We start from the raw sequence: 25269 nt of genomic DNA, 5'->3' as shown, positions 1-25269 counted from the left end.
GTCACGAGTTAAAGAGAGGATGCCATTTAAAGGCTTTCATTTCACATTATTAGCACATCCACCTACGTTTCTGCTGTATTTTCGCATCAGTATAGCAGCAGTGTAACAGTTGCTGCATCCACTTGGCGCTTTCCGCGCTCCAGCACTATTTTGAAATTGGATGCTCGGGTTGTCGGGTGCTATTAGAAAGCCCGTAATTCTGGGTTAAATCGGGTGCTACTGATAAACTCGGGTGACATAGGGGTTATTGTTTTTCTCTCCTGTCCAGCAAGATGCTGTGAAGAAAGAACAAGGTGGCCGCTCCGCTTCTAAGAGAAAAGGTTTAATAATAAACGAATAACAAATCCGGGCCATGACCATGAGTCACCCCACAGATGTCAACTTACTTATATCTGCAACCAATGCCTGTGGTTATTATTATTACTAGTCAAACATGCATACATTTTAATTTACTATAGTGACATCGTTACATGCTGTTACATCATGTGTGCTTCGCATAGCATACTGTTGTGCCAAAATATTATTTACGTCAAATTTCTGTAAATATGAATACGTGCGAAATATTATTTATGAGCAAATAATATGTGACACGAAGTTGTAACGTGGTTAGAAATCTTGGAGAGGTCGGGTTCATCCCGAATGAGTCCCAAATTGATTTGGGAGGGAATAATCGAGCAGAGTCGGATTTAGGCCGGAAAAGTCGGACCCTACCTATGTCCCAGCAACTGCCATAACTAGTGCACATATGCATGCTGGGAGGGAAATGGCAACATTTCAGGTTACAGGAAAACCAGGCCAAGGCTTGGCAGTACTGCTACCAAAGTACTTGGGGGAAATGATATTTTATTGCTCCAAAATGCATATTTTATTGCTCTAAAAATTGTTCCACATAACATCTTGGGAGTACCATCACTGTATTAATTAAGGTCAAGGGCCCAGATAATCCAGCAGTCAGGCAATTTGGCTTTAGTGGCTTCCCATAAGCCAGTGCTTTAGTTGAGCAGGTCAAGTCAGTTGTTCTGTGACCTTGTGAGCCTCAGTCGATTGTCACATAAGCCCACGCTCTTCAGCCTTGACGATTCGTTGACCAGGGCTTTCCGTTGACGTAACGGTTCATGTAAGAACGGTTGCCATGTGCCGTCTGTGATATGATTCTTATCCTAACATATTTCTTGTCTCTTAGAGCTCTCTGTTGTAACATTATATTATGAGATGTTTATATGTGATAAGAGGGTGTCACTGCTATTGGTTTGAGTCTTAGTTTTGCAGGAGCAAATTTTCCTTGTTTATCTGCATAAGGGAAGTGTTTCTCTGAAATGTCTTCTTTTCAGCTCAATCTACAACCATTCTCTCTGACCAGCTTTGAAGGGGCACTAAAATGCAAAAAAACAACTCGCTCTCAAATGAAAGTCAGTGTTTCAATTAGTACAGTAAAATCTCATTAATTCGGGTTTCAAGGGACCGCAAAAAAAAAAATCTGAATTATCGGGTTTTCCAGAATAACGAATTTACACCAGAAAACGATTATCTTTATTTATTTATTTTTACATGAGCTGCACTCACGCAGGTTTATTTCTGAAAAAACTGGTCAATAGTTGCCTGTTTACCAGATGTTTGCACGCGAATAACAACTTTTCGGACGTCCGCAAGCAGTTCCTCAGCACAGGCACCATCGGAGCCGCCGTAGAAGACCTTCAGGGTGGCTGGTAGGGTTGCCACCAGGCCGGTATTATACCGGCCCGACCGGTTATTTGCTTCCTCTGCCGGTTGCCGGTAGGAAGATGATACCGGCAGCCTTTTGCCGGTATTTGTGGCTCAAGACCTTTCATAAGGGCTTTTACGGGGTTTTTCCTTCAACATTCCACTACAGCTTGAATAAATCTGGAGCACAGACCAAACTCCGCAGTCTCCAGTCGTTTTCTTAGTTATTCATTATTATTATTATTATTATTCATTGTTATTCATTACGTCTTGTGTTCGGAGGGTACAAGAGCAGTGGTCGTGCAAAGCTGTTGGTGGTTGTGTCCAGCCAGCTAGAACGTTCCTCACCCACTTTCCTTTCCCCACGAGCCTTTCCTCCTTTCCCTCTATTCCACCTCCTCTCCCTCAGCCGGTATTTTTCACTCCGAAAGGTGGCAACCCTAGTTGCTAGGGCCCCAGCGGCGTCCTTCACGGACGGGCACGGCCAAACACGGCGGCCGTGGCGCCTCCTCGCAGTCGATTCCGCTGTCGGATTCATCGTGTTATGTGCCCAACACATGACTGATACTGTCTTCGTCTGTCAACTGGCCGGCGACAGCAACGCCATCAACAAGGGAAGCGTAGTCCGCGAGTGGCAGCGTGCGAGGAAGAACACGGTCGAAAACGCCATCGTCTTGTACGCTGGCCTCGAAACTTTCTTCTGCGGCATCCAGATGGTCCCCAGATTGCATAAATCCGCTATGTTTGAAGCAGTTAGACACCACTTTTTCCACTCTTTGCGTGAGCAATCGTGGCCATGTGCAGTCCGAACGCTCCCACTGAGGTACGAACGCCACGACGAGCAGCGAGGAAGGGCAGCACGCGTGCAATAAGAGAGGGAGAGAGAAGGAGATCGGGTGATGACGTCCCTCGATGGAAGCTTGCGCCGCCCATTTTCGCGTTTGCGACAACCGATTGTCCGGCCCGAAGTCCGAATAATGCGGAGCCCGCTGAATTTTTTTTTTACGAATTAATGCGAGCTTCATGCCATAGAAATACATGGTATGGTTTTGACAGGACGAACTGGAGGAGCCGAATTATCCGAAATTCCGAACTAACGGGGGCCGAACTTACACGAGATTTTACTGTACAGATGAAACAACATTAGTTGACACAACGTTACCGTTTAGAAGAAAAATGCAATGAAAACGGAGCCATCTTTGGCGGCAACGAATGGGATCCCCGGGAGGCAAAGATTGGCGGCATCCAATGAGACAGCAGGAGAAGCGAGCGCGTACGTATCGTGCGCGTGTGGATTTGGAACTGCTCCACCCGTAGAGTTCCGTATATGTGCGGCATGATGAACACTGCTGCATTCTTCAATACCGATTCTCCAAAATGTTGTCCACAACAGTTCTCGCAAATGTTCCACTGACAACATTTATATTTTCACATCCCTCGGACAGCGACGCCAGTCCGCTTTGCAACGCACTCTGTGTTTTTACCCGGGAATGCTCCATGGCGTGCGCAGGTGCATGTTCGACTAAAAACACCGATGCAGGAGCTGAAGCGTCGTTCACTCCTTAGTGCTGACGCAAGAAAGAGTCCGGTATAATTATTATTGTAGCTTCGAGACAGAATCAAAAGTTTTGAATTGTGATAACAAGTACGAAATTAGCATAGCATGTAACGTAATTTGAAGCGAACTCGTTTTTGCGTTTTAGTGCCCCTTTAAGTCTTTCCAGACCGAAGGTTGTGTTTAACAATGTGCACGTACCAGAGTGTACCTAATTTGAAGCTCTCTTGCAATAATGGTTAGCTGACCATGTGTGTTGTGTGGCCAGGGAGCAAGGATCCAAAGTGCTGGTACACTGCAAGATGGGAATCAGTAGGTCAGCATCTGTGGTCATCGCTTACGTTATGAAGGCCAATGACTGGAACCTGGACCAGGCCCTGGAATTTGTACGGACGAGACGAAGCTGTATCAAACCAAACTCTGGCTTCTTGAAGCAGCTAGAGACGTACCAAGGAATCCTCAATGCAAGGTCAGTCAATAGTATATTATTCGGTGCTGATTACTGTACGTAACATTAGATAGGACTGGCCGCTAAGCATTCCCCGTAGACAGCTGCCATTTTCCGTACTTCTAGGAGCCGTAGGATCGAGCTGAATGGTCAGTTCAATCTTTAGTCTGTGGCAAAGAATTTTTCTGTCAAGGTTTTTATTCGTGAGTGGCAAACGAAACTGGCCCTGTATGTCTGCTCTGCCGCAGAAGCACGGGACAACACATCGCAACACATTGTTGCTAAGGTAGCACCGTCGCTGTACAGTCAAACTCCTTTATAACAAACTTCAGGAGACCACAGAAAATCTTTGTCGTAACGGTAACTTATTTAAAGCGGATGTTTCAAAGGAAAAGTGCCTTAAAACGCTAGCACTCTTGTTTATTGGTAGGACTTCGTTGCTCTGATCAAAACACACCTCAGACATGGACTCCTACAATGGACATGGAACCTTGTCTCTGTTTTGACCTTTCTACCCCCCCCCCCCCCCCTCGCAACAATAAACCGCAAAGCTGTGTGACGAAAATAGCGACCAGACCATGTGGAGGCAACATACCAGGACAGCTTCTGGCAACATTACAAGTCACCATTCCGCAAGTTGGCTTCACCTAACGCCTGTGTGCTTTAGGAGAAGCTCGCTATACGAGCGCGCGACTCACGTGTGGAAAGCACGTGTTGGGCCTCTTGAATTATCTAATTTTGGCAGCATAGGCCAAAAATTCGATGACACTGACACACTGACAGTTATAGGAAATGAACAGTCACTGTCAATTTTCTTTTGCTCAATTTTTATTTCGGTTTAATTCTTTTGACACAGATTTCAGATGATACAATTTTTTTTTCGTGACTATTCTTGCGTTCGCTGACCAAGAGCGAGGGAGGCTCCACCTCCTGGATGCCGGCCAACAAGAGGACGCGGAGGGCAGGCACTTCCCAAGCCACTGCTCTCGCCTAAGAGATGGCGCTGCGTTACCGTTGTTTCGCGTGTCGGACCTCGTACGCTCCGTACAAGCCTACCCACAAGGAGCAGGGAGCAAAGTCGAGGTCCATCAACCCCGACTGCGCCCCACCCACGTGAACAAGTCATCCGATTGGACAAATGCCGGGAGGATGAACACCTGTTCTCTCTCCTCGCCTTTTATGACCCCCGCAGAATCGCCATCTGTGGTGCCGAGTGCGCCGCTTCGGAATGAGGAACTCTCTCAAAATGTTTGCAATTCGACATTTGCTCGCAAAACTTCGTCGTAAAAGTCGCGAATTTCGCCCTACCGACTTCAAATTCGCTTCTTTATTTCGGTATATTCGTTATAAAAGAATTTGTTATAAATGTCCGAAGTATACATTGAATCCTATGGGCGCCTGACCAGACCACGAAAAAAGGTTCGTCATAACGGTCTTTTCGTTATAAAAGCGTGCATTGTAAAGGTGTTTGAGTGTATTCACAATTGTGCTGATTACATTGTGCAAGTACATGGACGAGCACGCTAGTACGGTGCTGGACAACGTTACGGTGCTAGTACGGTGCTGCTTACGGAACAGGCCCTCGCACATTCCTTCTTCAGAGCGACACGCTAGCACCGGCTGAGACCGTACGGACTTAGGCACGTGTGCCTATGTAACGTGTGCCTATGTGCCTAGTCACCTGTTTGTAAGTTCGTTCGGCACCACCCGTGAAGGAAGGAAGGAATGCACTCTGAGGAATAAATGTACGGGAGCTTGTTCCGTAAACTTTTGTCCAGCACCGTAGAAAATCCATGAAGCATGTGCTTTTCATGATGAGAACACTTCCCAAAGCCTCAGACATCATTGTTCCACACAGTAAGTCGGAAAAAGCTAGAGTGCGAGAGAATAGTGTGGAGAGGAAGCAACACTGTTGCGTCTTGCGGGTGCAGGTGTGCGCTGTGATTCCCGCACCTATTCCACCTACTCCCCGTAGGTTATTCACTGTTAAACGCGTGACAGTCACACTCAAATGCTCTTGGAGACTATGGTTCTTGGACATGCCTTTATCTTTAGCTGTCAGTGAAAACAACAAAAAAGGAGTATTGCTCCTGAATTTTTGCACGTTTTATCGGCTGGCAGAATAATTCTGACTGCTATATGCAAGCAAGAGCTTTCACCGCGACCGTTATGTTGAAGCCTCGTTTACATGTGCTTCACAGGGCAGGCTGACAAGAACCATCTATTGGAACTTGCTGTTGTAGTTATCATTTCATTGAGGATAATCATTTGAGTTTGAGTTTGATTGTAAGAAAAAAAAACATCATATAGAAAAAAAGGTACACCATCATATTGAAGATCAGACTGGCTGTGCTGCGTTAATTGAAATGGGTCGCTGCGTAAGCTTTTTCAGCATTGAGATATGAAAGAAAATTTATCGCTAGAAAGACTCTTTGATGCTGTCTTCACAGTGGATATTAGTGAAAAAAAAAAAAAAAAGTTTTTGCAAAACGGAGCTTGTTGCAGGAAGAACCTTTTACCCTTGCAGTAAACAAAGGCACAACAGCATTTGGCGCTCAAAATCGGAGACTAACCTCAAGTACGAGAAACCAAAGAAGACAAAAAAAGAAGAGGATGAGGAAAGGAAAAGCGAAGCGATGAGGAACCAAATGAATCTTCTAATTCCCGGGTCAGTTTCTCGTCCCAAGTCCTGGTCGCCGGACGACCTCTCTTCGGAGATCCTCTTCCCCAAAGGTGAGTGCGCTTCCCGCCGTCGAAGGAACGTTTCCACTCATCCGCCTCGTTTCTGCCTTTTTCCAGCTTCCGACAAGAGTCCGAGGTCCGACTGCAGCGAGAACTCCTCGACCGTAACCTCCGAGGGAAAGTGCGCCAAGCTCTTCTCGCGACTGACAATTCCGCTGTACATAACTTGCCCCAAGCAGGAAGGTCTCCACCGCGTCGCGTCCGTCAAGGACCGAATATGCGAGCTTGAATCTCAGAAGGAGCCCGCGAAGGCGCCCAACCGGACGCCCGCCCCGGAGGGCAACACGAAGAGCCGGTTCATCCTCAACCTGGCCAACCAGTTTTCGAGGAACGACGCGCCCGACGAGCCGAGCGTCATCGAGCCCCTGCACGCGAAGCCTCCGAAGTACAACCCGGTGCCCGCGAAAGAAACCCAGTCCCCTCCTAGTCACCGCCTCGAGGCGTGCCGGCCGCCGGAAGTCCGCAGCCGGAAAGCGCGCCAGACGACGCGACCGGAAGCAGACGATGCGGGGGTGACGCAGACCTCCCCGGAGAGCTTCTTCCCCTCCCGGCAGATCCTGCGCACGCAGAGCCTGAGGTGCGAGCACCGCCCGCGGTCGACGGCGGTGCTCCCCCGGGGTCAGTCGAGGTTCCCCCAGGTCCCCAACGTCATCATCCACAGCACGAGCACGCCGTGCGTCGTCGAGGCATTCAACCGGGTGCTCTGGGAAGTGGGGGAGCCCGCCTGCAAGGAGAGCCACGTCGGGGGAGACGGCGCCGGACAGCAGCAGGTGGGGGCGGAAGGCGTGCCGCAGAGGAGGGAGGAAGAGGGGGTGGTGAAGCGCCTGACGAAGGAGCTGGAGGCGAAGGCCGGCGTGCAGCAGCCGAGGAGGGCGGAGGAAGAGAGGCTGCGCAAGCACACGGCCTCCAAGAACCTGTCCGCGTTCCTGGAGCAGCACTGCAGGCTGCACGGCAGGAGGACGGCGGGCGTGCTGCAGAGGTCGCAGAGCGGCCCCGGGCTGCTGCCCCGCCCGACCGTGTGCAGGCAGCAGGGTCTCAGGCGGCATAGGAACTCCCTGTACAACACCATGTGACGGCCCCCCTGTATAGAAACCGACGCGCGGGTCCCCAACGGCGGTGTCTGGCAGGCCTGGGTGTGCCGTGGGTCCTTTTAAGACTTCTCCGATAGTGCTGCAGGATGCTTTCTTTTAGCCACCTTGACGCACGTACGACATTGCTTCGACAGAACTTTGCAGACCGGGCCAACGTTGGCCCCCCCACCCCTGTTTTGAGCAACTTGGTCATCTTTCAGTGCCTTTCCTCCGAAGGGAAACCAGCAGCGGACCCGCTCTTTCCTGTCAGAATCTCTCGGGCAACGAGGAGACACGAAAGATGTGCCATATCGTCCCGCTTTGTTGCCCCCCCCCCCCCCCCCCTGCACGTGACGACTGGTGTCCAGAGACATACGAGACTATTGGAGATTATTTAAAAAAAGAAAGGTGATGCAAATTAAAGATTTTAGGAACATTATATATGTAGTGTGACCAGGGTTGTTTGGATTTAACCCACACGGATTTTTTTAAATTTTATCCGCACAATTCAATCCGGATTTTTTTAGAGATGTTGCACAGATGCGACACGATAGACCATCTTAATTCAGTGTCGCACGGATATCTCCCGCTTTATTTTATTGTAGCATTGGCCGTTTACAAAAGCCCAGGTACGTGCAACATTAACTTCTAATTTCTTTTTAACTTTCTAACCTGACTTTTTGAACTTTTCAGGTTTAACTTTTTTTTTTTTTTTTTTCATTTTCTTCTACTTCTGCCCATTTAGGGAGAAGCTTTCTTCTAAAATGGTTAAAAAGCAAGCGAGCTGGTGGCTAAGATCCATGACGAAAACCCGAGACTGGGAAAAAGACGAAAAACAGACGACACAACACAAGTCTCAAGACTTGTGTTGTGTCGTCTGTTTTTCGTCTTTTTCCCAGTCTCGGGTTTTCGTCATGGAGCTTTCTTCTGCTTCTTGGAGGCATCGTAACTGAAGTACGACAGCTAATCCAGGCGTGTAGCATCCACACCATTCACCCGCGGGGACATGGGGACTCCTCACATGGGGACTCCACCTCTCGGGAAACAATGAAAACCCATTCAGTGTTACTGGGACAGGCAGTTGCAAAAACCGAAACTATGAGAGGTCACCCGAAATCAAGAACAGCAAAGCACATTTGTTTTTACTCTGCGTTTTATCCAAAAAAAGCCTGCTGGAGAGGATCTTTTTAAAAATACCCGGATTTTTTTCAACCCCGAGTGCTACTGAAACGTGGCACACGGACAACACACCTCTCGACTGCCGGTCGCCTTTTCGCTACCGGCCAATTATGCTACGCTGGCGCCTGCTTTCTGACAACTTACTAAGGAGCCTCATTGGACTAATGGGACATGCACCACTTCTTACATGTACAGTAAAACTCCTTTACAACGAAACTCAGGGGACAGCGAAAAAAATTTGCAGTAAAGGTATTTTCGTTAAAAAGGATGTCCATTATTGGACCTATAGGGCTCCAACGGGACTGTAAAAAAATTCTCTGTAGTGGTATTTTCGTTAAAAAGGTGTTCGCTATAAGGGAGTTTGACTGTACATAGAAGACAAGCAGGGCTGTATATTGAAGGGAGTCTGGCTGTTAATGGGTCATGCCTATCCCTGATGCTCCGCCCACTTTTAATGAGTTAGCATTAAGAGTGTCAAAGTGGAAAATTACTTTATGTATGTGTGTGTGTTGAGATGGTGAAGCCTGGCGGAGGCAGAGGTATAAGGGGAGATAAGAGGGTAAATGTAAATGATGCGAAATTGAAGTAGTTGAAAGTAAGGTTGCCTTCCACGTTGAGACTCCGAGGTGACCCGGGTTTGAATCCCGGCTGACTTTCCCGAGGTTTTCCGGCATGCTTTCCAGACAAATGTCGGGGCAGCTCCCCTTGAAGTCGGCCCAGGATGCATATTAACAACACCATCCCCCACTCCGCCCTACTGTCCTCTCTCCATCTGTCTGTTACCTCTGTCACGCAACAAATTTAATGTCATTCCCAGCGAATGATGTTTCGCACAGGATGACTTTCGTTTGGTTTGGTTCATTTGGTTTTCCCTTTCGCACTGACTGCAAAAACGACGACAATGACGATAAACTGTTTGAAGAAATCAAACACAAATGGAAAGTTGTAATTCAATGTTTTATCACGAATTCAAAGACTTTTGACACGCCGGAAGGAAGGCTTAATACTAAACGCGTTAAGTAGCTGCTCTCTTACTCCTTCTCGGGCGCTCAGAGTTTCATGCTCCTGGAGCAGCTATTAAGCGGCACTTGGATGCTAAAACACGATCGCTGAGCTGCCGTTTCTCCCTTTCTCTCTGTTTTCTGCTCAGCTGCGCCCTTAAGTCCTGCATTCTCTTTCTTCACTTTCGTGGAAAGGGGGGAGAAGAGGTCACGTGACAGAGCATGAAACCCCCTTTTCGTGCACCCTCCAAAATCAGGTGCGCGAAGAGCGCACTCGCATAAGAAACTCCGAGTATGAGCGTAACCACTGAGCGGTAGAAGTGCCAAACACTCGTGCTCTGGAGCAGCTGCTTAACACACCCATTGTTTGTTTTTTTTTAGAATTACCCTCGTTCCCAGTCGCTAAGTGCTGTGCAGACAGGCTTCTTAGTTGCCTTTGTCAAAGTCAAAAACTTTTGTCAAATAATATGCTTCGCTAGTTTTGACAGTGACGCAATTTGCGAATGACGTTCTGTTTCTTAGTGTAGCCTATAGTACAAGCGAGTGCCTTTCAGTGCGAATGTCATTCGCTGGGAATGCCATTCAGTTTGTCGTGCGACAGGAGTGTGTGTCTGTACACTGCTCATAACTACAGTTGTTTTGTGATGTTATCAGAATTTTTTTTTTAAATTGGAATCCTCATATTCCCATAGAACTCTCCTTATGATTTTTATGCATATTCCAATCGTCCATGGTCGTGGGGCAACTTGAGGCTTGTTGAACGTGATGGCAATTCATCTCCTCATGCTGGAAAACATAGAAAGGAGAAATACATACAAAGCCTCAAGTGCCCAAGAAATAAATGATGAAAGAAGGAAGTGACTTTTTAGTGACTTCCTTCTCTCGTCATTAATTTCTGAGGCTCGTGTTGCGTGTCTCGTGTGTTTCAGCCTCAGAAACATTACTTTCCATCGCATTTAGTGCAATTCACTTTTTTTGTTTATTTATTTTTAATTTCTTCCCCCTTTTCATAATTGTCTTTATTTTTTGCATCAAACTTTAAAAAAAAAAAAAAAAAGCTACGAGCAGCATTGATGCCGTTATCGCCGTCGAGTTATATGGCTGGACGGCTGTCCTATTGCAGAGAGGATGTAACTACAAATGACTGATTACCGAACACCTGTTAAGGAATTCTCTAGTTAGGAGCTTTCGGGCAAAAGTGAAATTCGGGAATGGAAGACAATCTTCGTTGCAAGTCATCCTATTTCTTAAAGATCTTGAAACAAGCACGCAACTTTGCCCGCATTTTACCCGGAACCCGCAGTGACAGCAAATCGACCTGGAAATCGCGCATAATGCAAATCGCGAATCGAAAAATTGCCGACTAGCAAATCGCAGCTCGCCTGCGAAGTGCGTGAGAGGAGCTCAACAGCTGGGAACACCTTCGCTTGTCCGCATAGCCCACCGGAGAATGAGCACGTTTCGTGTCTGGGCAGCACATCCGATCGGGGTCCCTCTGATCCGCACAAGGCTGATTTTTCAGGGTATTGTTTATTTATTTTTTTATTGAATCGTGCAGTGACCATCGCAAGGCATCATTCAGAAAAGGTATTTTGGAGTTTTGGCCAACCCCATATATGTCAGATGTTGCTGCCTCGTGTCAAACAGGAGGGCGAGGCGTCTAAATTTATTTCGTTTACTCACACAAGCAACACTGGAGTGAGGAACTGCTCGAGGTAATTAACTCGAGACCAACACGATGTCAGTGTTTCATACTGTTCCCAAAATGAGTTCCGTGGAACTCGGGTTCTGCCGCCTTCATGGCGTACCGTTCGACGACAGGCATCACTAAATCCTTCGGTAGCCAACACACAGATGTACGTGTGTCATTTTTGCCGAATAGCGTGAAAGGTTTTCATGTGTGCAGTTTGCTTCCCAGAAAAAAAAACTCTGATAAACATAGCTATGCGCGTCCACCCTTAACTCACCACTCCGGGTGTAATGAGGAGGAGAACGTATGATGCCACGTGACCGATGACGTTACAGGGACAACTTGTTCTGGTTCGCTGGCCAGTGGGGGTCAGCGCCCTGTCCCTCTTCCACCATAGACCAGTTTTGCCAGTTCCCCCAGAGAATTGGGGATAGAAGGAGCGGCCGAATAATGACCGAGCCAGGAGCAATGCTTTTTCAGAACCCCGAACAGCCGAGTAGCGGACAACACTTCTCTGGACCAATCTGCAAGCGTGGCCCCTGTAGCGTCAGCGTAGGTCCCAGGCAGATCGCTGGCTGGTACTGCTCTTCACCGCCATTGCGCACAGTCGCTTTAAATTCAATTTCTGCTATAATTATGACTCTATGGGGCGAATTAGTCATGAATGTGAGCAGGACGATCTGATTTGTTCATTGTTTCAATTATTGAGGGGGAGAGAGGGTTCCGTGCTATGCCAAAAAGAGAAAAGTACGCTCCTTGACATCGCAGAGCTTGAGAATCCCTGCCATACGTCATTCCACAGGCCCTTCAACAAGAATTGCGACCTCTTAGATCTTACAAGAAGAGTACTGATACTGTCACTGCGCTACAGTCTTCCCTCTTTTTTTATTGAGGTTGGTGATTTCACCCGAATAAGGCAGGGTGGTCCGGTCGACCACTCCAATCTTTTTCTTTCAAACATATATTAAGGCCTTGTCCTAGGACGCATATTGTTGTAGTTGAAGTACGAAGTAGTTGAAAATAACTGGTGGTTATTTTTTAATCAAGTATCATTCAAATGTGGGCATTTCGACCATTGCATTTCCTACGAATTTTGACGCCATGTATCTTCATAACTAATTGACATATTCAGCTGAATGTTTTTTTTTTCTTCTTATTTTTATTTTATTTTTTTTTTTTTTTCAGATATTGGTAGGGGTCAGGGATCGGAACCGAAACTGAACCCGAACCGAAAACCGGAAAAAAACGTTATTTTCTGACGAACCCGAACCGAACCGAACCCGAACGATTTTTTTGCTTGTCCTGAGCCGAACCGGAACTGAACCGAAAAAAATTGATACGGTTACCGGTTCGGGAAGCGGTTCAGAGGTAAATTAATTGTACTACTGACCGACCTTTTTTTTGCTCACCTGAACGGTTATCTCACACCTTTCTCTTACAATCGTGTACGGTGAGCGTAAGCTTGCTTGCATGTAGCAAAATTACTGCCCGTGGACCGGTTAAACCGAGGCCGAAAGAAGTAACTGTTCCAATCCCTGTAAATGCCCCGACCGCTGACAGATTTTTTTTTGTCTGTGTATGTGCAGGGGTGGGGGGGGGTGGGGGGTGGAGGGTTCTCCCTGAGCCGAACCCGAACCGAACCGATATACCTGAACCGGTTCAAGCTGATAATTTCGGTTCAGCGGAGCTAAACCCGAACCGAACCAATATGCCTGAACCCGAACCCGAACCGGACCGAAAAAAATACCGGTTCCGATCCCTGGTAGGGGTGGGTAGCATCGCATCCTAAGTTCCGAAGATTCTAAGGTTTGCCTTTCAGGAGATAAAAAATGGCAAAGTTGCCTCATTTGTAAAATATGGTACGTTTTGAGAACTTCACTAGTCATCTCCCAATTGTTACACCCGAAGGTAATCTACATCATTGTGTTCGTCTCGAAATGCCCTTTCATCTCATAGCAAGTACATGGTATTGTGATTTGGGGCAACACGCTCAACAGTCTTTTTGTGAGGGGTGTCTACCAAAAATGCGTAAATTCTACAGCGCGCATCCCATATATTCCCACTCGTGACATCGTTCATTTTACTCACAAATGTTTTTCATGAAGACTCAAAACAGCACATAAAAAAAAATTTGCTTCAGAGATGGTTGAAGTTACGTTCATAACGCAACGTCGGTTGCAATGTTGGTATGAAAAGAAAGGGCATTTCGAGGCGAACACAATGATGTAGATTACCTTCGGGTATCTCAAGTGGGAGATGACTAGTGAAGTTCTCAAAACGTACCATATTTTAGAAATGAAGCAACTTTGCAATTTTTATATCCTTAAAGGCAAACCTTAGAATCTTCGGAACTTAGGATGCGATTCTACCCGCCCCTGCCAATATGTGAAAAAGAACTCAAGCTGTGAAAAAGAAAGCTGAATATGTCAAGTAGTTATGAAGATACGTGGCGTCAAACTTCGTAGGAAGCGCAATGGTCAAAATGCAGACTGCATGCTTGTTCTTCAACAGTCTTAGAACTTATCCAGGCGTTTGCCTTAGTGCAGTACTGGGTATTGATGTTTAAAGCATGCGAGTTGTACCTGTTTACAGGTACAACTCGCAGGTACGTATTGCTTTTGGGGAGGTAAGACTGCGAAGCAAGCTTAGGGGTTGTCTTCTTATTCAATATCAATCCAGTTTTTGCAGAAGAATATTGTGGTTAATCAAATTGGGTGCTTTGTATAGCTCTACAAAAAATTTCCTTGGTGAGCCGTTTAGCACCCGTGTCATTTTGATTTTTTTTTTCAGCAACGTTAACTAGGGCCAGTATTGCTGACTTCCCTCTGTGGAAGCCATATTGTGAAGGACAAAGAAGGTCTTAGGCCCGGTTTCAACACCGATTAACATTTGATCCAAGATCAACGGTCCCTTAACTCGAATTTAACGCTTAACTGTGCATCACTAGAGGGAGTTATTTTATTGAAACATTCATCACATCACCAACTGATGTTTGCAAAAAAGACTTGAGTGTTAACTTCCAATAGCAACGCTTGATTTCGGTTCAAAGCTGACGTTGGTGAAACCGGGCCTTAGTGACTAAGAAGGTCTGGGAAGGGAATGCGGGTCCCGGGCACGCTTCGCTGGGGATGCTGAGGAAAACCCACGCAACCGTTTCGCCCTAATTGGGGCTCATCAGTACAGTGCAGGGTACAATACCCAACTGTATACAGTCACCCGAAAAGGGGCCGGTCAAAATATGTACAAAATATGTACAAAATATTTACAACGTATACAGCGCATCCAGTTGGGATTTAAGTGTCAAGTCCGGGCTTAATGACAGATATGGGCTTATACAGACGCTTGATGTCACCCAATAGCCTGTCAAAGGGGTCCGGAGTGATCTCCACTGTGACTCTATGTGGTTCGTTGTCACGTCGTTGTCTGTATCGACGAAGTGGTATCCGTGATCAACGGTCATGCGACGAAATTCTTCGGCGGTCAGTCCGCCGTAACCCTTCCAGCAGTCGGTGTGTAGGGTGGTTCCTTTTTCGACGTTCGCATCTACGAGGGAAAGGAGTGTGTCCTTGTCCCTTTTGTCGGGTGGACAAATGGTAAGGCGAAGCTCCTTTGTAGTGACGTCTATGAGCCCTAGAACCCATGTTCCCTCAACTACGCGACCCCGGGGGTACTTCCGTCGGCCGATCTTGCACTCATCAATTTCGACGGTGTGGTTCGTGCCACCGATTTTGCCGCTCTGGACGTCCGCAATGGAGTCTGTACATACCTCCCTACAGTAGGAGTACCAATCCGCGACCGTTGCCTCGGACATGGTGCTCTCTGATGATAGCGACGCTTCATCTATTGCTTGCCGAAAGGTCATCTTCTTCGAAAAGCAATAGATCAAAATTAAGACTTGTTCCGGTGCCAGTCTGATGTTTTCAAACCAGGTTCCGACGGTGGTGGACTGGCAGAACTCGGCGTGGTTGCGGCGGCACCGAAAGCGCCCGAAGGTCCGCTGCGACGGCTTTGGTGATAGTTCATGACCACAGTGGGGACAGATCATTGTGGTAAGCACCAAGCCCCTCTCTCGTATCCAGGACACTGTACTTTCTGTATCCTTAAGGATCCTCCCGAGCGTGAACAAATTCATGCTGACGGACGTTTCCAGACCCAGATATGCAAGGGTGTTTGGCAAAGATACGCGTTACGCCGTCGTCGTCTGCTTAATCTGGTTTCGGTGTTTGTTTATGCTTCCCTGAAATCCTCCAACACATTTACGTTCGCAAAAGCTTTCGGGAATTATCCGTACTCTCAAAATTGCCGCATTTATTTTTTTTTTATTTTTGCCTTCGTCGGAATATGCCTCGGGTGGCGTTAGCGGCGTTGATCTTGCAAGCCGTCAAGTGGTCAAGTATCAAGTCAAGCGGGAGTCAAAGCGGAGTCTGGTTTTAGCAGTTTTGTGTTGTTATTTTGTTTTGCCTTGTACGGCGGGACCACACGAACGAACGCACGAAAAGAAGCTACATGCCAGCATCTCATATAAGTTAGCGTACCGTAGACGGTGCAGATAAAACTGTTTTAAAAGGTCGATTTTGCGCTACGGTGAAGAATGGTATGTGAATGCAACATTGTGACAGAACGAAAATCCGAGAGACACGGGACACGAAGACAAACACCAAGGAGTTCTCGAAGACAGTAAGGGGTCTAATAACATGAAGCCTCCTAAATACCCAACAAATCCCGGAAGGGAGGGAGCGATGTAAATAGGCCGTCCTTTCTGCTTTCTCCCCCTCCCTCCGGGAATTGTTGGATATCTAGGAGGCTTCATGTTATTAAACCCCTTACTGTGTTTGAGAACTTCGTGTTTGTCTACGTGTCCCGTGTCTCTCGGTTTTCTTTAGTTCTTTTAATGATCATGCACCAGTTAGTCTGCACCCTCTCTCTTTTATTACAGCTAACGCAACTAGAAGGTGCATGTCTATAGTGTAGGTGTCCACCAAACGATTTTAACTTTGAAATACGTAAGTGAGAAAAATACGGTTTAGAGTATCTAACGATTTACTGCCTTCTTATTTCGTGCATGACACTGAACTTCTTCAGGTTCACGTGTTAGGTCCGAAGTGGAGTTTCGTGCGCGAAAGTCGCGCAATTAATAAATCGATAGGTGCTCCTAACCGCCGTTTTCATTTTTCTTTTTGAAGTACTGTCTTGTCCGCAACCTGACATTCTTCTCACACCTTTTGCTATTTCAAGTATCGTGTTAAAATAGCCAAGGTGCAAGGCACATAATAATGTAGCCACTTCATTTGTTGGCCATACACGTCTCACTCCGTTACTTGGGACATTTCTCCTTTTCGAGGAGCAGTTGAGAGGTCGTCAAAATGAAGCCAAAGCTATGTTTGCATAATCGGCAACAGGGCAAGGGCACAGGCGAGCTGGAGCACCAAAAACCCGAAACAGGGATCCAGTGTGTGTCGTCCTCTCTCTTCCCTGTCTCAGGTTTTGTTTGCACAAACATCATGTTTGCACGAGCCTGTTTTTACACTGTCACAAAACTGCCACAAAAACACTGTCACTCACATGCTCGCTTGATCTCTAACAGTGCTTCCAAAGGCATCAAATTTTATGTATCTGTTTGTACGTATACCTACGTGGAAATACAAACAAGTAAGAGTTTGGCGGAAGCTTACGGTGAGCTAGGACACAAGTAGTACATCGCAAGTCCGATAGTTCTATAATTCTAGGGATGCAAAAAGTAGGCGTGTGCGAGTATAAAAAATTTTTGAATACCTACGTTGAATTTGATCTCCGAATCAAATACAGAATTCTATATTCGAATTTTGAATGAATGTTTCTTCCAAACTGAACATTCAAACTGTTTTGGAAGGCAGACACCAGAAAGGACATCTAACAAAGTGAGCGCTACTTCGTGTTCTGATCTGCATGAATATATTGCGTGCACATGTTCGTGTCTGTACAGAGCTGTACGTAACTCGTTACTTGGTAACGAGTAACTACTGGTAACGAGTTACCAAGTACCAAGTAGTAACGAGTTACTTGGTAACGAGTTACTTTTTATGGCAACGAAGTAATGACTTACCGTAATTTCACGCGTATAAGCCGCACCGCAGATAAGCCGCAGGACGCGTTTTTTGGGACGTTTTGAAAATTTTCTGGCAGATAAGCCGCGGGCAATAGGAGACGACTGATTTGTGCGACAAAGGAGACCATAGAGAAGGCCATAAACCCTGTGGTCCATACTCCGGGATCGGCACAGTGTACAACAGAGGAGGTCAGTTCTGGAGTTCTACCAAGATCGGATTGTGCCCTTGTCGGGTGTTTTTCGTGGACTGATGGGTCAGTGATCTTCCAGAAGACATGGATCACTGTCACCACTTTCCTTAAAGCTGCTTGGGGGAATGCACCATTAAGATCAATCTACTCGAATGTGGACCCGTCCCTGTTATGCACTGTTCGTGCATCGGCAGGGCAGTGCTCTTCCAGAGACACTGTCGGCCCTTTCGTTAAAATCGGCGTATGGGGAAAATACCAGGAAAAAATAGTCATCAGATAAGCCGCACCGGTGGATAAGCCGCAGGGCGCCCGTGAGAAAAAAAAATCGCGCATAAGCCGCGGCTAATATGCGTGAAAATACGGTAGTTACTTTCCAAAAAACTGTAACTAGTAACGTATTTCGTTACAAAAATTGGTAACCCGTTTCCTTAAGTTACTCATTACTTTTTGCCCAACGTTCCCCTTTCGCCTGAGCATGGACGACGTCCTGAAATGGGTCGCCCTCCCTGCACTTCACACGGGGTGCCTCGACCTGAAATGTTGAGTCAGCAGGTTTCCAGTATCCGCATCACAAAACCGATATGCAGCCTTCACGAAAAGCATCCTCGTGGGTCTTCCTTCCTCACCCCTTTCTCTCCCTACAGTCCAAGAGAAGAGGTGTGAGCGCCGAGGAGAAGCGTCAGCGCATGCTGCAGCTCTTCTACGAGAAGGCGAGTGCCACGTCGAGGAGAAGCTTGAGATAGGAGATTGCTTCCTCTTTTCCCCCGTCTAGAGAGATGTATTCCAGTTAAAGGAGCTGGAGAAACTAGCCCCCAAGGAAAAAGGCGTAATTGCTCAGGCCGTGAAAGACGTCGTGCAAACGTTGGTCGACGACGGACTGGTGGACTCTGAAAAAATTGGCACTTCGGTCTACTTCTGGTCATTCCCCAGTAAGGCTGCAAATGTGGTACGTGCACCCGTCAAACAAGGAACCCCCCCTCACCCCCCACCCCCAATAACACATCTCTCTGTTGTGCGAGTGCATCGCATGTGGAAACGGATTTATTAGCTTATCCTTAGGGTTCTTCGTTTTTGGGTCTTATGATTTTTCAAATTCTGGCGGGTAAAAATCGGGTGCTATTTACGCGCGAAAATTCGGGCGCTACAATCTCTGTTTGATGTGTCATCGGCGAATTTTCGGATGAAACGAAAGGCATATTAAATATTACAAATGTTCCAAACATATATCTTTAACATGTTCTGCAGCTATGCGAAAGCTCGGATATTTGAAGCGAAAATTACGACAGGCTCCGTCTGAAGTGAAGATGTTATCTTTTAGCTCCTTAATTAGATCAAAACTTGAATACGCTAGCATTGTGTGGGATCCGCACACGAAATCCGATATTGCAAAATTGGAAATGGTTCAACGTAAAGCAGTGCGATTTATTTTCGGGAAGTACTCAAGGCGGGACTCTCCTTCCATCCTTATGTCGAACGCAAATATTCCAACCTTACTGAAAAGGAGAAAAATTGCTCGTTTAAAATTTTTGTTTCAGATATTTAAGGGCAATATCAGATTAGACTCAGGATCGTTTCTTCTTCCCTTGCAAGCGCGTTCCTCACGTCATCATCATCCTTACTCCTTTAAGCCGTTATTTGCTCGTACGAATATTTTTAAAAACTCGTTTTTTGTGAAAACGATACCTGAATGGAACTCGTTGTCTTTTGATGTTGCCAACTGTACAATTAACCAATTTGAGGACGCTGTTTCCGTGTTGTGTGATTAACAATGATAGTTTTGTATATTCTTGTTATTTCCCTCCTGCTTGGGCAGTGCCCGTAGTATCATGAAATAAATAAATAAATAAATAAATAAATAAGCCACTGGTATGACACTGGGACGAGAAACAAGGATCTTTATACTTCCGCTCGGAACTGGGGCAGCGAATGACCGCTGTATTCAAACACTTGCCCGAACTCCATAAAAGCTCGTCTCTGACTCCTGCAGGAGGGGATTATAAAAGGAGAAACAAACAGGTTGTCACAAATAGTCCTCTTTGCTGATATTAAGATTCACTTTTACGACGGTTTATCTAGAACGACATGCTGAAGGACCGCAAGGATTCCGGGTAGATATCATGTTTTACCCGAATTCTTGAAAACTTGCTTTTTGGGGGAACTATTGGGTGAAAAATTGGGTTTAACCCAAAAACAAAGAACCCTACTTGGACTCAAGGACTTTAAAGGAGCACAGAAAGCGCTTCAGTCACGAACATTTTTTTCAAACGAAGCAGTTGACCTGATTGCTAAAACACACCATGCGAAGTGATCTACTCGACAGATGGATAAATGTCGCGGAATTTGATTTTGAAAATCGCGACCGCGCACAACTGTGGCAATGCCCGCAATTAGCCACCAGTGTCGTTTTGATGTCATCGCGGTTCAACCCGCTAACTGGTTTGCTTGTTTGGAGAAGCGTCGTCTGCTACACAGAGAGAGAACTGGGAGTAGAAACAAAAAAGAAAAAAAGTGCGAAAAGCGCCGGCCTCTATTGGAGCACGGTCTCTCTTGTAACCCTGATGACATCACAATCCTCCTCCTCCTCGTTTCGGCCTGCAGGGTGAGTCGAATGGGAACGCGCGCGTCGAGGTTCGGGGGCGTTTTATTCCAAGAAAAATACTGCGTACAGAGAATTTTTTTGTGTTAGTTGGCACGTCGTCAGAGTTCAAGGTGGCAACTCATTACTGTAACTAAGTTCTTGGTTCTAAGTTTTTTGGTAACTTTTAACTTAACGCGATACTTTTGTGCCCTGGTAACTTACAAAGGAACTCATTTCTTTTTTGGGTAACTTTGCCAAAGTAACTTAAGCTAAGTTCCAAGTTGCTCTTAATGCGCTTTTCGCTCACGTCCACATATTTTCTTGCTTTCTCTCTGGTTCCTTCGTGACACTTTTTGCCATAAAACGTGATATTCAATCAATGACAGTATTCTGTTCAGGAAGTAAGAACTGCAGCCATTGAAATGAAGCTGAACCACTGTGCACCCACAGGGAGTAAGACCGAAAGCGTTCGAATTGTTGGACATAAGCGAAAACGATCTAAGCGTGTTGCACTCCTCCGCGGGCAACTCAGGGTCTAACTCAACTTCTCACGCGTGACACACCTGTGTAGTGCTATGTTGTGTCCAAAGTAACTTGGAAGTAACTCGTTCTCTTTTTTCAAGTAACTCCGTAACTGCGAGTTACATTTCAGGCTGAAGAACTTCGTTATTAACTTAGTTACATTTTTCAAACGGTAACTTAACTCGTAACAAGTTTTTTTTTACACGTAACGTCTCGATGTATGCGTCAAGTTACACCCTTTTGTAATTCGCCTGAAACAGAAAATCTTTTGGGTGACTTTCTGGTCTCCATTAATGGTTCCCAATCTTCCCAAGTTGTTTTCCTTCCCCCCCCCCATGTCCATTTGTCCAGGCTGAATTGAGCGTCTTCCAGAGGAAGCGCAAGATTGAGCATCTGGAAACTGAAGCAGAGACCACTGGGAGAAAACTTGCGGTCACAGAGGAGCAGGTAGAGAAGGCGCGCGTCGGGAGGGAAGAATCGGTAGGTGCTCCGCGATCTGTGTGTCTTGAGCGAGGCAGAAAAATTGTGCCCTCGAATTACAGGAGGAACGTTCCAAGCTGCTGGAGGATCTGGCACAGGCAGAAACCCACCGCAAGGACCTACTGGCACGTCTCGACAAGTTCAAGGACTGCGACCCTGATGTGCTGGATGCCGTCCGTGCTCAGACGGCCACAGCCAGAGACGCCATCAACCGATGGACAGGTGAGCCTAGAAGCAATCGTAATTGCACGGCACACGCAACCACGACCTACTAGAGTATGATAATCATGTCGTAGGCACCCCTTCCCCTGAAGCAAGCAATGGCCGATGGCCGACGGTTGGCAAAAGGTCGGATGACAGTTAGCCAACGACTCTTTCGGTCGTCCAACGTTGCCGCAACGTTGCATAGTGATAGGTAGAGCGAGGATTGGAAAGCCGTCGGCCGGGGTACAGATCCGTATCGAGAAACGAGCTCGTTGGCCAAGCACTTGCCAGAGCTTTGATCAATCTCGCCTGGGGGAGAGGGAAACGTAGAATGATCTAACGCTGCATAAGTTCGACTTTCGATGGACCAAGGGAATTTCTCAAAACTAAAGCAGTAAGAAACAGAAGCGTTACCTTCATGGCGAGTTAATACGACAAGAAATTCATCATTTCATTGTAGTATTGTGTACGCACCAAATTAAACTTAGATACCTCACCCTTCATTTTGACATACACGCGAACAGGACTCTCGAATTTGCGGAAGCTCGCGAGACAAGCTATGTATACGTAGTATCTGTTTTTCCTCAGGAAACACATGCCGTTGTGCGGTTGGTCGTATTGTGGTCTCGGGGAACCTTACGAGCTTTTTTTATACCTTTAAAAACCTATCTATTTTTTGCATCTTGAAACGTCGTGCTCACTTGTCGTTGTGGGAAATTACTAGCAAAACAAACAAATAATGATAGTATATCGTTACCTTACACCGCGAGACAATTGAGTATGACAATGAGCGACGCCGCAGGAATGCTTTGGTCTGTATCTTGGCACAGGCTTGGCACAACGTAGGCTGGCCAATGCTTGGCAAATCATTGGCCAGGGTACAGATCGGTATCAAGAAACAAGCTTGTTGGCCGATGATGTACCAAGCAAGGCCAGGTAGGCCAACCTAACTATTGCCAAGCTTGGCCCAACCTTTGTTTGTTGCTTGGGCCAGCGCCGCATTTGGAAGCTAACGGTGTCGGCCCGGTTATAGCTTCCTCAATTTCTGCAATACTTTGTACTTCAGCTTACTTCAGTATTTTCATACAAGCGTCAGATGTCCCACGAGCAATGCTTCTTTCTAAAGTTGATTATCATCATGAATCTACGAGTTTTCATATGAGCTGTTGCTGTCGTCTGCTACGGTAGTCGCGCGCTCGCTTCTGCGCATTCATAATTCAAATTTCCATTGTCCAATCACGATGTGAATCGCGCGGGCCGATGAATAGCGGACCGTGCAGACGGGCTTCTCATGGGGGTTGCCGATTTATGACATGGTCGTTATAATCTAATGGGTTGTGCACACAACACAACATTACATGCTTGGTCTATACAATGCCGCGTTTCTAGACAACATTTGCAGCATAAAGTCCTGGGTCAAGAACAAGTTCTTCATTGAAGACTCAGTCCTCAACAAGCAATTTGGCATTCCTGAAGACCTTGACTACTTGTAAGGATATAGTTATAGATGTTTCCTGCCGACAGCCAAAGGGCCGGTGCTTTATGCATTGATATGAACAGCTTTGGTGCTGTTAAGTAGAAAACTGAAACACACACAGTCAGAGTGTCTGCCTTTACAGTCCAGCTGTTGAATGCTCGTGACCCAGAAATGGACTGAGCGTAGTTTGCAAAAGATGCTGTCATATCTACTGTTTCAATAAACTGCCCCTGCATCGAAAGATATTGTTGTTGCTTTATTTCCATTCAGATTATACAGAATTAGAAGGGACGCCCTGTAGCTGAACTTGTGTAGAGAGGTTGTGCAGTTAATTTTTGTTGCACTAGATGTTCTGTGCTTTATGTGATATAGCTCAGGCCTTATAAACTGCAAAGCCAGAGGGACATTGGACCAATTTCAATATTTTACAAATATCGATCGCATCGATTGGAAAAATATGTACATAGAGGGTGTCCAAGCTAAGTGTGAACATATTTTTTTAAATATATATATCACTTTTTCCTAGGTGAAATCAATTGCAATATAGCATATGCTGAAGGGCACTCCTTGGTAGGGCATTAGCAAACTCCTAATGTCTTAACTTTCAATACTTAATTATAAAAGCTACGAAGTTGTCCCAATGAGAACATCTGTTCCTTTCGGTCACCTGATATCGTAGCCGTTTTCAGAACAAGAATCCGTTCGGTAGATCGTCCGCAAAAAATTCGTGAAGAAACACCGTTTTTTTTTTTTTTTTGTTCATTGCGCATCTTCAGAGACGCGTATTTCCTTCATCTCCAATGTGAGATGGGGAAAGAGCACACTATGGCCTCTTGCGTCCTGGAAAAAGATTAAAAGAAAAACTGCAACACAAGATAAGGGCAGCTCCGATAGAGTCACCCGATACATTTGTTTTTGTTTTGTTTCCGCAAATTAAAGTAGATGAGTAGCTCATAGTCCATTTTGATGCAGGACAATCTTCAAAATGAAGGCATAGGAGATCTTCGACGCATGAGGCGGCACTGTGCTCCTTCACCCTCTCACATTGGGGATGAAGGAAATACGCGTCTCCGAAGATGCGCAATGAACAAAATAAAGGGAAAAATACTGTGTTCCTTCACGAATCTTTTGCGGACGATCTACCGAACGGATTCTTGTTCTGAAAACGGCTACGATATGAAGTGACGGAAAGGAACAGATGTTCTCATTGGGACAACTTTGTAGCTTTTATAATTAAAAGGTTAATTTTAGAGAGTTTTAGCAGACCGTTGATAAGATGGCTGCGTCGAACCGTATCAACCAATCAGTGGATAGGATTCTCGAGTCACGCACGACTGCGACTTGGTTCCGATAGGCACGATAACCATCAACGGTATACTAAAACTCACTATTGAAAGCTAATTAAGACATTGTCTTAGGAGTTTGCTAATGCCCTTCAGCATATGCTATATTGCAATTGATTTCATCTCGGAAAAAGTTATACATATATATATTTTTAAAAAATATGTTCATACTTGGCTTGGACACCCTGTATATGTTTGTGTGTTTCAGGGAAATACTCGTTTTTCACACAATGCACACTGGGTGCAATAATGCTTGAGTGGAAAACTCATTCACTAGAGTTTGTTGCAAGCGAGCCCGGAAGCACATCCTGGCTGCGTGTCCACATAAAGACGACAATCTGCTTTTCCAGCGTATTTTCTTTTCTTTTCTTACATATATAAACGGCTCCAAAGGGTCGATATATATATATATCGACCCTTTGGATAAACAGTTTCAGTTTGGATAGGCCCTATGCAAGTCTGGATTTTTTTTCAAAGCCTAGAATATACAACGGGAATGATGTAAGCTCTTGCAATACTATCCTAGTTCCCAACTTTTGTGTCATTCTATTTTCGTATTTCCAAGTTTTAATTGTTGCAAGTTGTTTAAATGTTGTCGTGGCTTGTCAGCACTGCATTTTCTGCTCAAACATTTCCCTTGCAGATAAAAATTTATTTTCAAATTTATTTTTTGCATTGCTGGACGAGATACCAGAGATATACATGTACTTGGTTCTTCGAGAACTCCCTCCCAGCAGCGTATTTGGAATCATGCTTCAAATAGATAACGCGACTCATGTTTTCATGCGGATTCATTGATGATTCAATGCCTTCATTGATATTGCCCGTTTTCCTTGTTGATTAGAGCCGAGAGCGGAAACGACTGAAACTGCCCGATGCCCGCACGCTTACGTAAAACCGCTGCTGTATTTCATCAGCAGTTGCCCAGTTACCCCGATGACGTCTACGTCCAACTGGCCAATGAGGTAGCTGGTCGTCTTCTCCACCAATGAATAGCTCACAC

The 25269-nt window shown here is 46.0% G+C and overlaps 3 protein-coding genes across 5 annotated transcripts in view; 2 read left to right on the top strand and 1 right to left on the bottom strand.

The window, feature by feature from the left end:
- Positions 1-7955, top strand: part of LOC135370109 (protein phosphatase Slingshot homolog 2-like) — a 41652-nt gene extending 33697 nt beyond the window's left edge. Inside the window, exons 12-14 of the mRNA XM_064603799.1 lie at positions 3525-3725; positions 6232-6437; positions 6504-7955. Of these exons, the coding sequence (XP_064459869.1) occupies positions 3525-3725; positions 6232-6437; positions 6504-7519 (1423 nt within the window). The 3' untranslated portion in view covers positions 7520-7955. The remainder of the gene's footprint in view (positions 1-3524; positions 3726-6231; positions 6438-6503) is intronic.
- Positions 7956-14648: 6693 nt separating this feature from the next.
- On the bottom strand, positions 14649-15518 carry LOC135369706 (uncharacterized). Its single transcript, XM_064603222.1, has one exon. The coding sequence runs from the start codon at positions 15516-15518 to the stop codon at positions 14649-14651; it is 870 nt and encodes a 289-aa protein (XP_064459292.1).
- LOC135370104 (meiotic nuclear division protein 1 homolog) lies at positions 15339-23153 on the top strand. Of its 3 annotated transcripts, none has more exons than XM_064603798.1 (6): positions 15339-15435; positions 18307-18372; positions 18435-18608; positions 21135-21242; positions 21305-21464; positions 22836-23153. In XM_064603798.1, the coding sequence occupies exons 2-6, from the start codon at positions 18349-18351 to the stop codon at positions 22937-22939; spliced, it is 570 nt and encodes a 189-aa protein (XP_064459868.1). In that variant the 5' UTR covers positions 15339-15435; positions 18307-18348; the 3' UTR covers positions 22940-23153. The 3 variants fall into 3 exon arrangements, with proteins under 3 accessions (XP_064459868.1, XP_064459866.1, XP_064459867.1); XM_064603796.1 differs by lacking the exon at positions 15339-15435 and adding an exon at positions 15781-15980; XM_064603797.1 differs by lacking the exon at positions 15339-15435 and adding an exon at positions 16213-16389.
- The last annotated feature ends 2116 nt before the right edge of the window (positions 23154-25269 follow it).

This window comes from Ornithodoros turicata, chromosome 10 (assembly GCF_037126465.1).
Source record: "Ornithodoros turicata isolate Travis chromosome 10, ASM3712646v1, whole genome shotgun sequence".
NCBI lineage: Eukaryota > Metazoa > Arthropoda > Arachnida > Ixodida > Argasidae > Ornithodoros > Ornithodoros turicata.
The sequence above is the reverse complement of the archived record's forward strand: the minus strand, read 5'-3'. Positions and strand labels throughout refer to the sequence as shown.